This window comes from Sander lucioperca, chromosome 22 (genome assembly GCF_008315115.2).
Source record: "Sander lucioperca isolate FBNREF2018 chromosome 22, SLUC_FBN_1.2, whole genome shotgun sequence".
In the NCBI taxonomy this organism is placed as follows: domain Eukaryota; kingdom Metazoa; phylum Chordata; class Actinopteri; order Perciformes; family Percidae; genus Sander; species Sander lucioperca.
The window spans coordinates 24253059-24265221 of NC_050194.1; the positions used below are offsets into that span (position 1 = coordinate 24253059).

The 12163-nt window shown below is 41.8% G+C and overlaps 1 protein-coding gene across 5 annotated transcripts in view; it reads right to left on the reverse strand.

Annotated features, from left to right (window-relative positions):
- Nucleotides 1–12163, reverse strand: part of LOC116060933 (KAT8 regulatory NSL complex subunit 1) — a 37848-nt gene that overhangs the window by 14194 nt on the left and 11491 nt on the right. For all 5 annotated transcript variants that reach the window (XM_031314685.2, XM_031314687.2, XM_031314688.2 and 2 more), the window contains one exon: nucleotides 432–573. In XM_031314685.2, the coding sequence (XP_031170545.1) occupies nucleotides 432–573 (142 nt within the window). The remainder of the gene's footprint in view (nucleotides 1–431; nucleotides 574–12163) is intronic.

Genomic DNA, 12163 nt, shown 5'->3' on the forward strand with positions numbered 1-12163 from the left:
GTTGAAAATACAGAAAATACTTTGGAGAAAGAACAACAATGGTGAAAAGTAAGAGCAGGGATTTATTATGTTGGAGTGACGACGAGGTGGAACTGTTACTGAAAGGTCTGTAAGCTACCTAGCCGATAACACTGACTGACATGGTTGTCGTTTCCAAATGTCTCCGTTTGTGTCCGTCCAGACGGCAAACGGGGGCAGCAGTGTTTCCAAATGTCTGTTTTAGGGGCTCGGAAACACCGCATTAGTGTGGACATAAGGCGTAATCGTAGCAAAAGATATTTAGTTGTGTAGATGTTGCCCATTATAAGGAGTATAATTTGTGTGACCAACAGCTGTTGTGTTTTTCTGGACATAAGCCATCACAGCTACATTACATTCTAGTATTTAGCACATACAGACAGACATATCTAACACGAGGGTGAGAAACTGACCTTGCTGGCGCGGATCTGTCTGTAGATGTCAGTCTGCTGTCGGATGCGGTACTCCAAGTCCGAGATGTGGGCCTGGAGCCAGTTCCAGTGGCTGATGATGGCAGCTCTCTCCACAGTGTAGCGACTCTCTGCTCGCTTCCATCTGGGGGTCAAAAAGGGGTGTGAGTGCTTGTTTTCAAAAGGTAAACAGATGCGATTATGCATAAACATCGGCAACAAAAAGCCTATCACGATTAAACATCAACAAATGTAATGATTGAAATGTTTTAAATACACCTGCAACGATTAGTTGATTATCAATCGTCAGAAAAACAAACTATTTTGATAATAAAGTACTTGTTTTTTAAGCTAAATTGCCAAATAAATGTTGTATATCATTTTAAACGGCATATCTTTGGGTTGTGGACTGTTGGTCGGATAAAACAAGACATTAGAAGATGTAACTTTGGACCTGGGATGGACATTTTTCCCCATGTTCTGACATTTCAAATAAAGTAATCAGCAGATTAATTGATAAAGCAAATAATCATTAGTTTCAGCCCCAATTTCAGTCAATTTATTTTCCACATAGAAATTTTATTCAGTTGTAAGGTGTATGCAGGTGTAGTTAGTGTTCGTCATGAATCATCCTGTCAAACATAATACGTTGAAATATTAGATTAAACACTAAAACTAATCATTTAGAGAACATTATCCAGTGAGCCTCCGAGCATTTCCCCCGTCAGACTGCAGAGGTCAGTGAATCAGCATTATACAAAGCTCCTAGCAATGGCAACTGCAGGCACCCTGGAAAATCCTTCTAATCAAAAAAACAACATGACGAGGGATGCATCACAAGTGTGGGAGGAATATAAAAATGGAGATTTTCATTGCACCGATTTATTTCATGGCAAAGTATGAATGCCAACTGAGAGCAGAGTACTCCATTTTACCAGTATGACACAGAATGGGCATTTCAAAGGCAGACATGAGAGGAAAATGTCTGCTCTTGCACTTTGCGGCAGCGACCACAGAGGGCGCCGTTTCATCATAATACAGGCTGCAGTGACCGTGGCTGAACAATGAAAAGAAAGAAAAAAATGACTCAGATGGCAGACAAAGATAGACCTTGCACTCTTCTGCGCTTTCTACTCCCCACACCCGTCTGTTTTCAATTTTCAGAACTCCACCAGGATGGAGGAAGTCGAGAAAAGGCTACTTCTGAGAGAGGGAGAAGAGACGGGAAAGGGTGGTGGTGGTGGGGGGGGGGGGGCAAAAAGAGGGACAACAAGGAGTGGGAAAGATCTGGCAGCCTGGAGAGGAACAGACGGGCTTTAAAAGCAATCTACAGGCCACAGGGTGCTGGAGGGGGTGGGGCTGGGTCAGGGAACAGTGCGGCAGACACAGGGATAACCAATAATCCAACCAGGCATCCTGTCTTATTGTGGAGCTGAGTGGAAGGAGAGTCATTGTGGCATTGATGCAGACATCATCCACCAATCAGTGCAATAAAAGATGTCCTGATTCCTTCGTTTACTCAGCCGCAACGTTGATGCTGTGTTGCAGTGAATAGCAGTAGATTGCTCAAGGACACCACTGCACATACAGCTGCAGTGATACCTGCTAATAACATTTCCTGTAGCTATTCCATAGACTCAATGCTGTTCTGCTCAGATAGACAAACATGTACTGCTCTTACACACTGGGAGGTGAATGGTCACAAAACACTGCATCAATCCTGAACACGCCCATGGCTGGTGCATTAGATCAATGCACTGGCAATTCATTTGCATCGATGAGTCCCCGTGGAGACTCATCGCAAGAAAACAACACTGGTGATGGCGCAAAGTGTGGCGCACAATCTACTGCACGAATTAGTCTGAGCCTGTGTGCCATGATTCACCAAGCGGTGGGTGGACAGCTGATCTATCAAAAGAAAGGATAGGCCAGGTGTGATGCCCCTCGGGGTGAACTGGAATATGATCTTGGGGAGATTGATGCTCTATGACAGAAGATATCTCAGCTTAGCCTGCTTACAAAAGGTCACAGAAAAAAGATGCAACGACCTGATCAAGAAAAGAGGGACATTAAGGTTGTAGGATAATGTTAGCACAGTGGATTCCAGCTCCAGGCCTTGGGCTATATCATAAAGTCTTTATTTAGACTTGACATGCCAGGTGAAATAAAATGAGTAAGTGTCAAGAGTAGAAAACTCATCAGTTCTCAGGCCCAGATGGGCGAGAGCTGGCAACCACTAGTGTAGATTACAGTGGAAAGGAAGCAGGAAGAGCTAAATGTAGTAAAACATAAACACACAGAGGCCATTACAAGTCCAATGACCTTAATCGTCAAGAGTGACGAAGGATGAGGAGGAGGAGGGGTCAGTTAGCAGCATTGAGAAATCCCCCCTCTCCCAACACTAGGAGCTCCACCCACCCCCCCTCTAACCAGGACATATTCCCCCCCACTCCCACGCACAAAGCACCAGCGGCAATCACTACAGCCGTTGTTTTGTGGCTGTCAGCACATTCTCCATTGTGGTGCTTCTCTGGATGCAGCACATATGTTGTATGGTGCACCCCTGTACCAAACTGTCCCTACAAAAACCAACACGGGTGCTCAAAACGTGGTCCGGCAGCTCTCCGCCAAAAACCAACGGGCCTTTGGGCAGAGAGCTGCACGCTCAGACAGCTGACCCATTAACACCTGATGTAACCTTCCACTGGAAATTTACCATGAACAGACACGTGTGAAGTTCCCTTCAGGCTCAATTAACTAATTTTAGGTGCGGTTTAGTCACAGCTCTTTTCATAATGTGCTAGTAGTGGAAATGGCACAAAATCATATTTCTATCACCTTTTCTAATACAAAGCAAGAGCATTTTCGTCAACCATCTATCTTCCCTCCTCTACTCCATTGTGTGTGTGTGTGTGTTTGTTAATACAGGAGGGGGGTGTACTTCCTCTCCGTTTGGACACAGAACTGGCTGGTGGAAGGAGATAAACTATTTGTTTGACGTTCATAAGAAGCACTGTGATTATTGCTGTACACTTTATGTGCAATTCTCAAATTACTTTCTGCTCTGCCATTTTTTTGCTCTTCATTTCATCGCTCAGCACTATGATCACGTTTAATAGAGCTTATGCATACAAATCTCCTGTATGAAAGAGGTATAAGTACTCAGGAACAAGGGCTCTGGCATACCCATTGTACCTTTCCCCACACTCCACTTTGGAAACATTTTGCTGCACCATTATTTGTATTTTATAAGCGACAGTTTTATCAGAACACCCTACTTCCACAGTTAAAAAAAAAAACCATTGTTTTGTGTAAAAACTATGCACAATACAAAAAAGCAGTAAGCAAAGACCACAATAAATATCAATGTATCAATGTTACATGTAGGATGTGACAGTGTTGGCTTTGTCCCGCCACTCCTCCACCGAGTAGTAACCAGTAAAAAAAGACAAACGATCAGCACCTCTGTTCGTTGCCGAGTGCTGCGCACAAGAGTAAATACGATATGAAAAAAACAGTGAAAGAAGAAAGAAAAAAAAACGCTTTGATGGACACAAGACAACCAGGCGGGCACTGTGGCTGATTTAGTTTATCTAGAGATAACATGCAGGTTTTTTCCCTCCATCGACCAATTGATTGGTTGAAGCGTAGGTAGAATTTCAGTAGTTCTTTGGATGACAGCTCTAATATACAGTACAGCCATCAAACTTAAAGGTCCAGTGTGTAACGTTTTTAGTTGTTCATTCTCAAAATCTGTGTTGCCTGTTCACAAACTTGTCCTTTTTCATGAATATTTACCACCACCATCAACTCCAAGTATTCCTTTTGGCTTGACATTTTACACTTGCGTTCGCATGAACTGGGGTAGACGCTCCATATTCATGCTCCATCTTGAAATACGTTAGCCGGTAAGGGACATACAGGACATACTGCTCCGCCTTTCACGTTTTCGCTGTCACATGATAAACTCACAGGTGCTGCTAATGGGTATCGTAGCTTCCCGGCCCCGGCAAGTTTGAAGAAGGAAACATGGAGGACCACACGTATTCACAATCCAAATTTCAGGAACAGCAGTGTTCTTCTTCACCCAGAAAAAGAAAAAGGAGACTGAAAAGAGCAAGAGACCGGCTTTTTGAAGCGTGAAGGCTACCGTAGCTGTAATATGTACTTTGAACTGCGTGGTGTGAGAGAGTTGATTGTGATATATGATCTCAATGCTAGATGGGAGAAATTCCTACACATTGGACCTTTAAGTCCATCTCATACTTGCTGCTCATCTCGGGACCTGTGCTCAACGGTCTTCTCTGACATGTAAAACTTTTAATATAAGTTCTAGTTGGACGTGCAGCTTTTTGGCATTTTAATTTGGGCTAAGGGTGCACTATGTAGCTACATAGATTATATGGGAACTTTGCATTAGGATTAATTCAGACAGATATTCAATATTAACTCCAATCCTGGGTAAAAAATAAATACTTGATCAGGACAGCCCTAACTGAGCCCATGTCTAACTTACACAAGTCAGTTACCTTGTTTTTTATGGCCATTAAGTGACATGTGACTTCATAATTTCCACTTCGTCACACCCATGTTCACATTTTGAAACTTGAGCTCCTTGTACAAAAAACAGGCCAGAGAAACACAGGTATGAAGAAAGGTAAAGCCAAACAGAGGCCTGTACACATTTTGCATTTCCAAATCAAACAAAAAATAAAAGTGGGCCTAATTATGCTTCACAGACCATTCAGTCATCATTCTTGCTTACTAACAAGAACAAGGGAAATTAAAGCAGCAGCTGTCATTTGAATTTCTTTGTTCTCTAGAGTCAATGATTTTCAAAGCACATTAAAAAGAGTTGAACATTATCCAGACACTGAAACATTTAGGGAGAAAGAAAATGGCTTTATTTTTCAGATTTATTTTCATTCTGCTACGATGGCTGGCTGCAGTTTCACAGGACAGCTGGGTAAACTCATCTCTTACAGGAAGAAGCTGCTCGGGAGCCAGGATTGTGAGCGAGGCAGGTCGACAGGGTGTGGGGCAGGAAAAACTAGAGAGGGCAAATTCAGCCAGAGAGCTGCAGCAGTCATTACATAAAAGAGGGGGGTTATGTAACGCCTGTGGGTTCGTGTTGAGGAACTTGGGCCGAGCTAAACACATCCAGATGTGTCAAACGGGACAGAAACCTATACAGGAACTCACATACATACATAAACACACACACACACACACGGGAGTAAAATTGGGGGGAAACATAGCTAAGCTACTCAGACTGCAGAGTAATGCTGAGCCATAAGCATGAAAGGCACGCTGTAGTCTCAGCCAACCTAGTTACCCTAATTCACAAGCAGCACAACATTGACTCTGGATCATCCCGCCTTCGTTTTATCATCCGACAGACACACAAACACTGCAAACCTTGCTACATTTAAGTGCTGGTCAGATAACAAAATCCCCGACATTTTCATTGTTCTGTCTATGAGCCATTATGTAAGCGCTGAGATTTCCCGATGAGCATTGTTGTTGCCTCAGAGACAAGAAACTGTTCCCACTCGATTCTCAACACAGAACAACCCGTGCTCCGTGTAACAAGCCTATATAAACACTTTCCATGAATATGTAATTCTAATGCATTAACCGTCTCTGTCATTTTGCTAGTATTAGAGCAGACTTCATTTCTGAAGCTAGCAGCACCCACACCCAGCTAGAGGCCATTGTGGACGTCACATTCACAGACACACTGGCTAGAGCAGAAAGGCCCTGCAGCCTAAGCACGACAACAGATGTTGGCTGGCCCCCAATCCTCTAAGATACGGGAAACCACGTCTACATTATAGACAAGGATGACAGGATTAGTTGTAAGCAACACACTGCATCTAAACAAGCAGCCCTGATAGGTTATTTTCCACACTGCTGTCAACTCAGCTGACGTTAAATAATTGAAGTGCTGCTGCCTGAAGAAGACATTACATTGTCTGTAGTGTTGACTGGTGTAGTGCTGTAAGCTATTAATTGGTAACTGTGACAAAATATCAGTTGTGAAAATGTGGTATTATGGTCACACACACACACACACACACACACACACACACACACACACACCCCTAACGTGTTCACAATAAGGTATGGTTTCTCCTCTGAGAACCTGTTTTAGTTGTTGTGGGATGGATGATTATACAATGTGCATCAGACAGCTGCTTATGAAGGCATTACAGATGAGCAAATTTCCAAGGCAGCTTTCACTTGTGTACAGAGAATTATTAGCTTTACATGTGCTACAGCTTGGCAAACACTTGCAAACCTGAAATTGATGGGTGCTTCTGTGACAACAACACAAAGGCCTTCAAACGTGGCTTATTCAAGAATATCTGAGCAAATTAACGTTCTGAGCCTTTTTTTTTTTTCCTCAAATTGCATAATTTTCCTGTATTATGTAGCAAGCAATAAAGGCCAAAAACTAAACACTTGAGCCCTTATAAAACATGGATGAACCAGTTGTTAAGTGCGCTCAGGTCTGGGTTATTTTTACGGGTGAAAGATGACATTGGGTTGCTTAACATGTCCTGCAGGGAGGGCAACATCTCAGTTTTTGCTTCAGCTGGCTGTTATGTGGGTCAGCATCTAAAGATTATAGTCACTGATGAAGTAATCAAGCAAATAGATTCATTATGAAATTCAAAGCTTTTGTGCCTTCATCATATGGACTTTGATGTTATAACTAGGCCTGTAAAAATTTATAATTGTCTAACAGCAATTTTTTTTTTTTTTTAACGTAATTGCGGTTATTTTGTATAACCGCAATTAAAGCATTACAGCATTTTTGTTTTTTAAATGGAGATTGGTCACACTATTGTTTGGATCCATCAAACACGTTTGCAATACCAGCGTATCATCACCTAACGTTAACAGCAACGTTAGCTAACGTTAGCTAGTCTATGATGCTATGGATTCTTAGAGGACACCCCGCCCGCAGTTTCAAGTCCAGTCGGCTTTCGAACATTAAAAAATCCACCGAAGCACCTTTACATGTGCTTAAGTGTCAGTAAAGGGAAATAAATATTGGAATAGTCTGCCCCCCACAATAAGGGACCGTCCCATATACATCAATTTTAAAATTCATTTAAAAATCTGGCTTTTAGAAAACAAAAGCTGCACTTACTTTTAACTGCCTCACACATTTCACTATGTGTGACATTCACATGTTCTGTTGTATTATGTCTTGACTGTTGTTAGTGTTTGTCTTGCTTCTCAAATCTCAAACCTATGAGGGTGTTGCATGCTTGTTACTGTTTATGTCTTTCTTTTTATGTATCTGCCTAGGGACAATAGATGAAAATTAGCTATGGTGCTAACTAGAGATGCACCGATTACAACTTTCTAGGCCGATTCCGATTTTCTTTGAGTTAGGTCAGCCGATACCGATTTTAGCCGATTCCAATTTCATTTTTTCTAACCACTTTACAGCACACACAAATATTTATTTTCTATCTTTTCTTTAATAGAACATTTTTTGAACAGATAATGGATCACTATAAAATAGAACTATATAAATTACTCCTGGTGTAGGAAATTCACACACATCTAAAGTGCAATGTTGGAACCATTTCCTTCTTTCACATCCAATATCAACTAAAAAAAAAATGTGATTTAGGTTTTTGGTGTCATCCCTCCACGCCCTACTTTCTCCTTGCAGGTGTTGCATATTGCAAACTTGTTATCTTCTGCACACACGCTGAAGAATTCCCAAACAGCTGACATGTTGCAGGTTAATTCACCAGGTTCCTACATGTGCGAGAATAGCGGGTACGCGCGACACCCGGCAGAGAAGTTGTGCGAAAGGAAAAAGAGACTGTGCTGTGGCGTCCACGTGTGTGTGCGTGTGTCCTTGAGAACTGTAACTGGTATAACTTATGTTGTCAGTTCATTGTAGCGTTGACCGGCATGAAATCGGCATATGTCAGACTGACCTGCCGGTCGCCGGTCATGGCCGAGCACGTGAAAACTGGCCAAATCCGGTCACCGACCGGTCTATCGGTGCATCTCTAGTGCTAACTCTAGCATATTTACATTGTGTACTTGTACTGATGTCCATTAACATGCACTGTCCCTATCTAAATAAACAATGAAATAAAAAAAATTAAGTGATGTAGTTAGTTTGTCTGTGGTGTTTAATCTACTATGGGGCTTTGTTTAATTAGTAACGTTCCCGTAAATAACTACGCTGTAGCAGAAATGGCCATCATTCATTAACATTATGCTAACGTAGTTCCAGACTTTTGCTAATGTCCTAAGGAGTATGACTGTTGATGGTAATTGTTGATTTTGTTTAGATGTGCCAAATTGTAATTATATGCGATTATTGGTCGGACTGTTTAGCTAAAGCTATGCTACTGGCAGCTGTCACTTGTTGCCATAGCAACTCCAAATGTCCTGGGCTGTAGCCATCTAAAGCCAGAGCAAACTTAAAAGACAATTATATTGTTAATCGCAATTATTTCAGAGACAATTAATTGTCCAGCAAAATGTGGAATTGTTACAGGCCTAGTTATAACCACGGAACATTTACCGCAAGTAAGCTATATACACACAAATATAACATACAGGCTGAAATACTTTAGTACACCTGGTCGGACGGATTTCTTTCATCAGGTATGGGAAGAAACAAATAGTTAATGTAGTTATTGCACACGCTAGCAATGCTGAAGTTTATAAACCTACATTAACTCCAGCTTTTTCAATGAGGTGTACAAAAGTAGGGGTGCACCGATCCGATATTAAGATCGGATATCAGCCCCAATATTGATAAAATAGCTGGATCAGAAAAATTTACAGATCCATCCAGTTTATTTTATTTATCTTTCTCCGTCCCAGCACATCCTACGTCATTTGCAGCAGCACGTGTGTCGCATGCTGTAAGAGTATTCACTATTTTGCTTCTACTGCTACATTTTACAGGCTACAATTAATTTACATTTATTTTAAGAAGTTTGATTACATTCTATTTTCGATTTGAATGCACAATTGTTTTTTTAAATAACAAATAAATAAGAATTCAATACATTACATCTATGTTATTGTGTCTTAGTTAGGAAAGTCTGGTGCCTTTAGTCTCTTCCACATGGTGGAAGGAAGGTATAAGGTGGAAGGTATACAGTTTATTATTAATTCAACAACGGTATGGGATCGGTATCGGGTATCGACAGATACACAAAGCCCAGGCATCGGCATCGGGACTGAAAAAGTCGGATCAGTGCATCCCTATACAAAAGCAACAGTTTGTCTGTTGTGTTGGTGGTTTCATGTTTGCACAAAATGTAGTAAAACCCTGTTATATTTAACAGTGATCCACTGACAAAAAAAGCACTTCAACTGTTACGACTAATGTTGCAAGAAGCTGTACCTGCTTCAAAATAAAACCCTATCAGTGTTTGGCTGGAAAGCTTTCTGGGTGAAGGAGGAACAAGATAAAGAAAATGAGTCTGTTACCAGTAATTTTGTCTCTTTATTTAAGGACATAAGAGGGAGATTGGTCAAGGTGAGAGGGAATCGCAGTGATGACTGTACTGAGCTAGGCAGGAGTCATATTGTACTAAGGTAGCTGCCTTGTCCCTGCCGGTAAATCTAAATAATATCTCAGCATCTCTCAGCACTAAACAGGCTGCTCAAAGACTACAAGAGATATGGTTCATGCTCGAGCTCAGCAAACAACCAGAGCTGGCCGCTTTTCATCAGAACATGAACATAATGAGACAATGGAAACAATTACTTTATAAAAGAAAATGTACAACACATCTGTGCTGAAGTACGACAAAAGGTTATATCCTACGCTCAACTATAAACCTCCATTCATTGTGAAAATGGAGGTGATGAAAATGCACCTGAAAAATAGTGTTCTCATTTTACCCAATCTTACATTCATACCACAGAATTGCAACTTTCATTTAAAAAGGAAAGTGGCCTCAAGGGTGAAAGTGACAAAAACATTGAAAATAAATAAACATGAAGATGAATTGAAAAATAGCGTAAAACTTGATTGACATTTTATTTCTTTTTAAAGCGTTGCTCTGATAATCACCTGGGCTGTGTTACTGTCTACCATTTACAACACCCAACTGACATTTGTTGTTTACAGCAAACAGTTTTGTTTTTTTTTACCTCCGGTCGACCTTCAGGTCCCTCTTCCCCCGCCACTACCAAACTACTTTGCCTGGGAGGAGAGGGGGCTGCAGGTCCGGGGACAGAACTTCAGTTTGCGGCTGCAGCAACTCAAATTCAGCCAGCGCAAACCCCACCACCGGGGGTCACAGCGTGCTGACGGCCAGCCGCAGCGCTGGCTCTTTCAGCAGCAAAAAGAGAGTTGGCGGGGAGTCGGGGATGTCCGGGATCAGACCCCCGCCACTGGAGTTTGCTGCTGGCTGAAGTAGAGTTGCTACAGCCACGAAGGTCCGTCTCCGGAGCTCTCCTCCCGGAGGCGTGGAGTGGGCGTGGTTGTTGACTGACATTTTGGGCAGACCAGTCTAGCACCGCACATAGGGCTCAATTTTAAGCTTTCCGGTTTGTGGAGTCCCACATTCTGCAACAGTGTAAACATGGGCTGAACATTATGGGACGTCGATGTAAATTTGTGCGGGAATGCCCTGCATTAGAAGTGCTAGATCTGCGGGAATCAATTAAATTATGTGCAAATCCCGCACTGAAATTAAGGCACTGTAGTTAAATAATTATTTTCACATATTACAGTCTTCGCCTAAACATTTAATTCCTGTTTAATTCCAATGTTTGCCCTTCACAATCAAATTCTGTGAATCAAGAGAGCAGATTCAGAAAACTTTTAAATAATGTTTCACAAATGAAAATAAATTTATGACCAACATTTCACTAATCATTTTACAAAAAGAGCTCGCTAATAATGCTACTACTACTACTACTACTACCAACAACAACAATAGCCTAGACCCTGGGTTCCCACTCCAGACACCCCTACCTGCCCATTTTCCAGTTCTCTCTGCTCTAGCACACCTGAACCATCAGTTGCATCAGGTGTGTTCAAAACATAACGCAATGAGTAGGTTACTAACTACTATTGTTGCCTTATTGATTTATTTTCCACTGCTCGGGGCCAATAACCTGATGGCGATGACAGCTGTGCGTGGGGTAGATGGGCTACCGCGATCACCGGCCCTGCACTTTAACAGAAAGACCGGTACATGATTTGCTCTCATTGGCAATAATATGTACTTCTTTTTTGCAGGACGTGAACATTGTATGAATAAATTACAGTATCCTCGTTCTCACCAGCCATCCCTCTCCCCCGTCCAGATTCTCTCCACATTGTTTTTATGTTCGTGCGGCTTTTTAGGCACAGCGCAAAACGTATGATGTCAGGGAAAACCCTGCCAGACGGTGTCCTAAAGGCCTTGAATTTCTTTTAAAAACAGATCTACACAATTCACATGCGCCATGTTTTCAAGTCTGAAATTCTGGAAATGCGGCTCCCCGATGAACACCCCTGCACCCTTTAACCTCATTTAGAGGTTTAATTATTTAAATACTCTTGGTCCCAGCCAAATTCATTTTATCTTTTTCATTTCAACAGTATATTCCTACTTTAATGAGAACATGTTTAAAATGTTCCCACTTCCAGTTTCTATTATGACCCCAGAGGTTACTGACACTTGAATCTCAATCACTGTTTACAAAACCAGTGAGCCTAATTCAATAGTCCTTCGCATTCA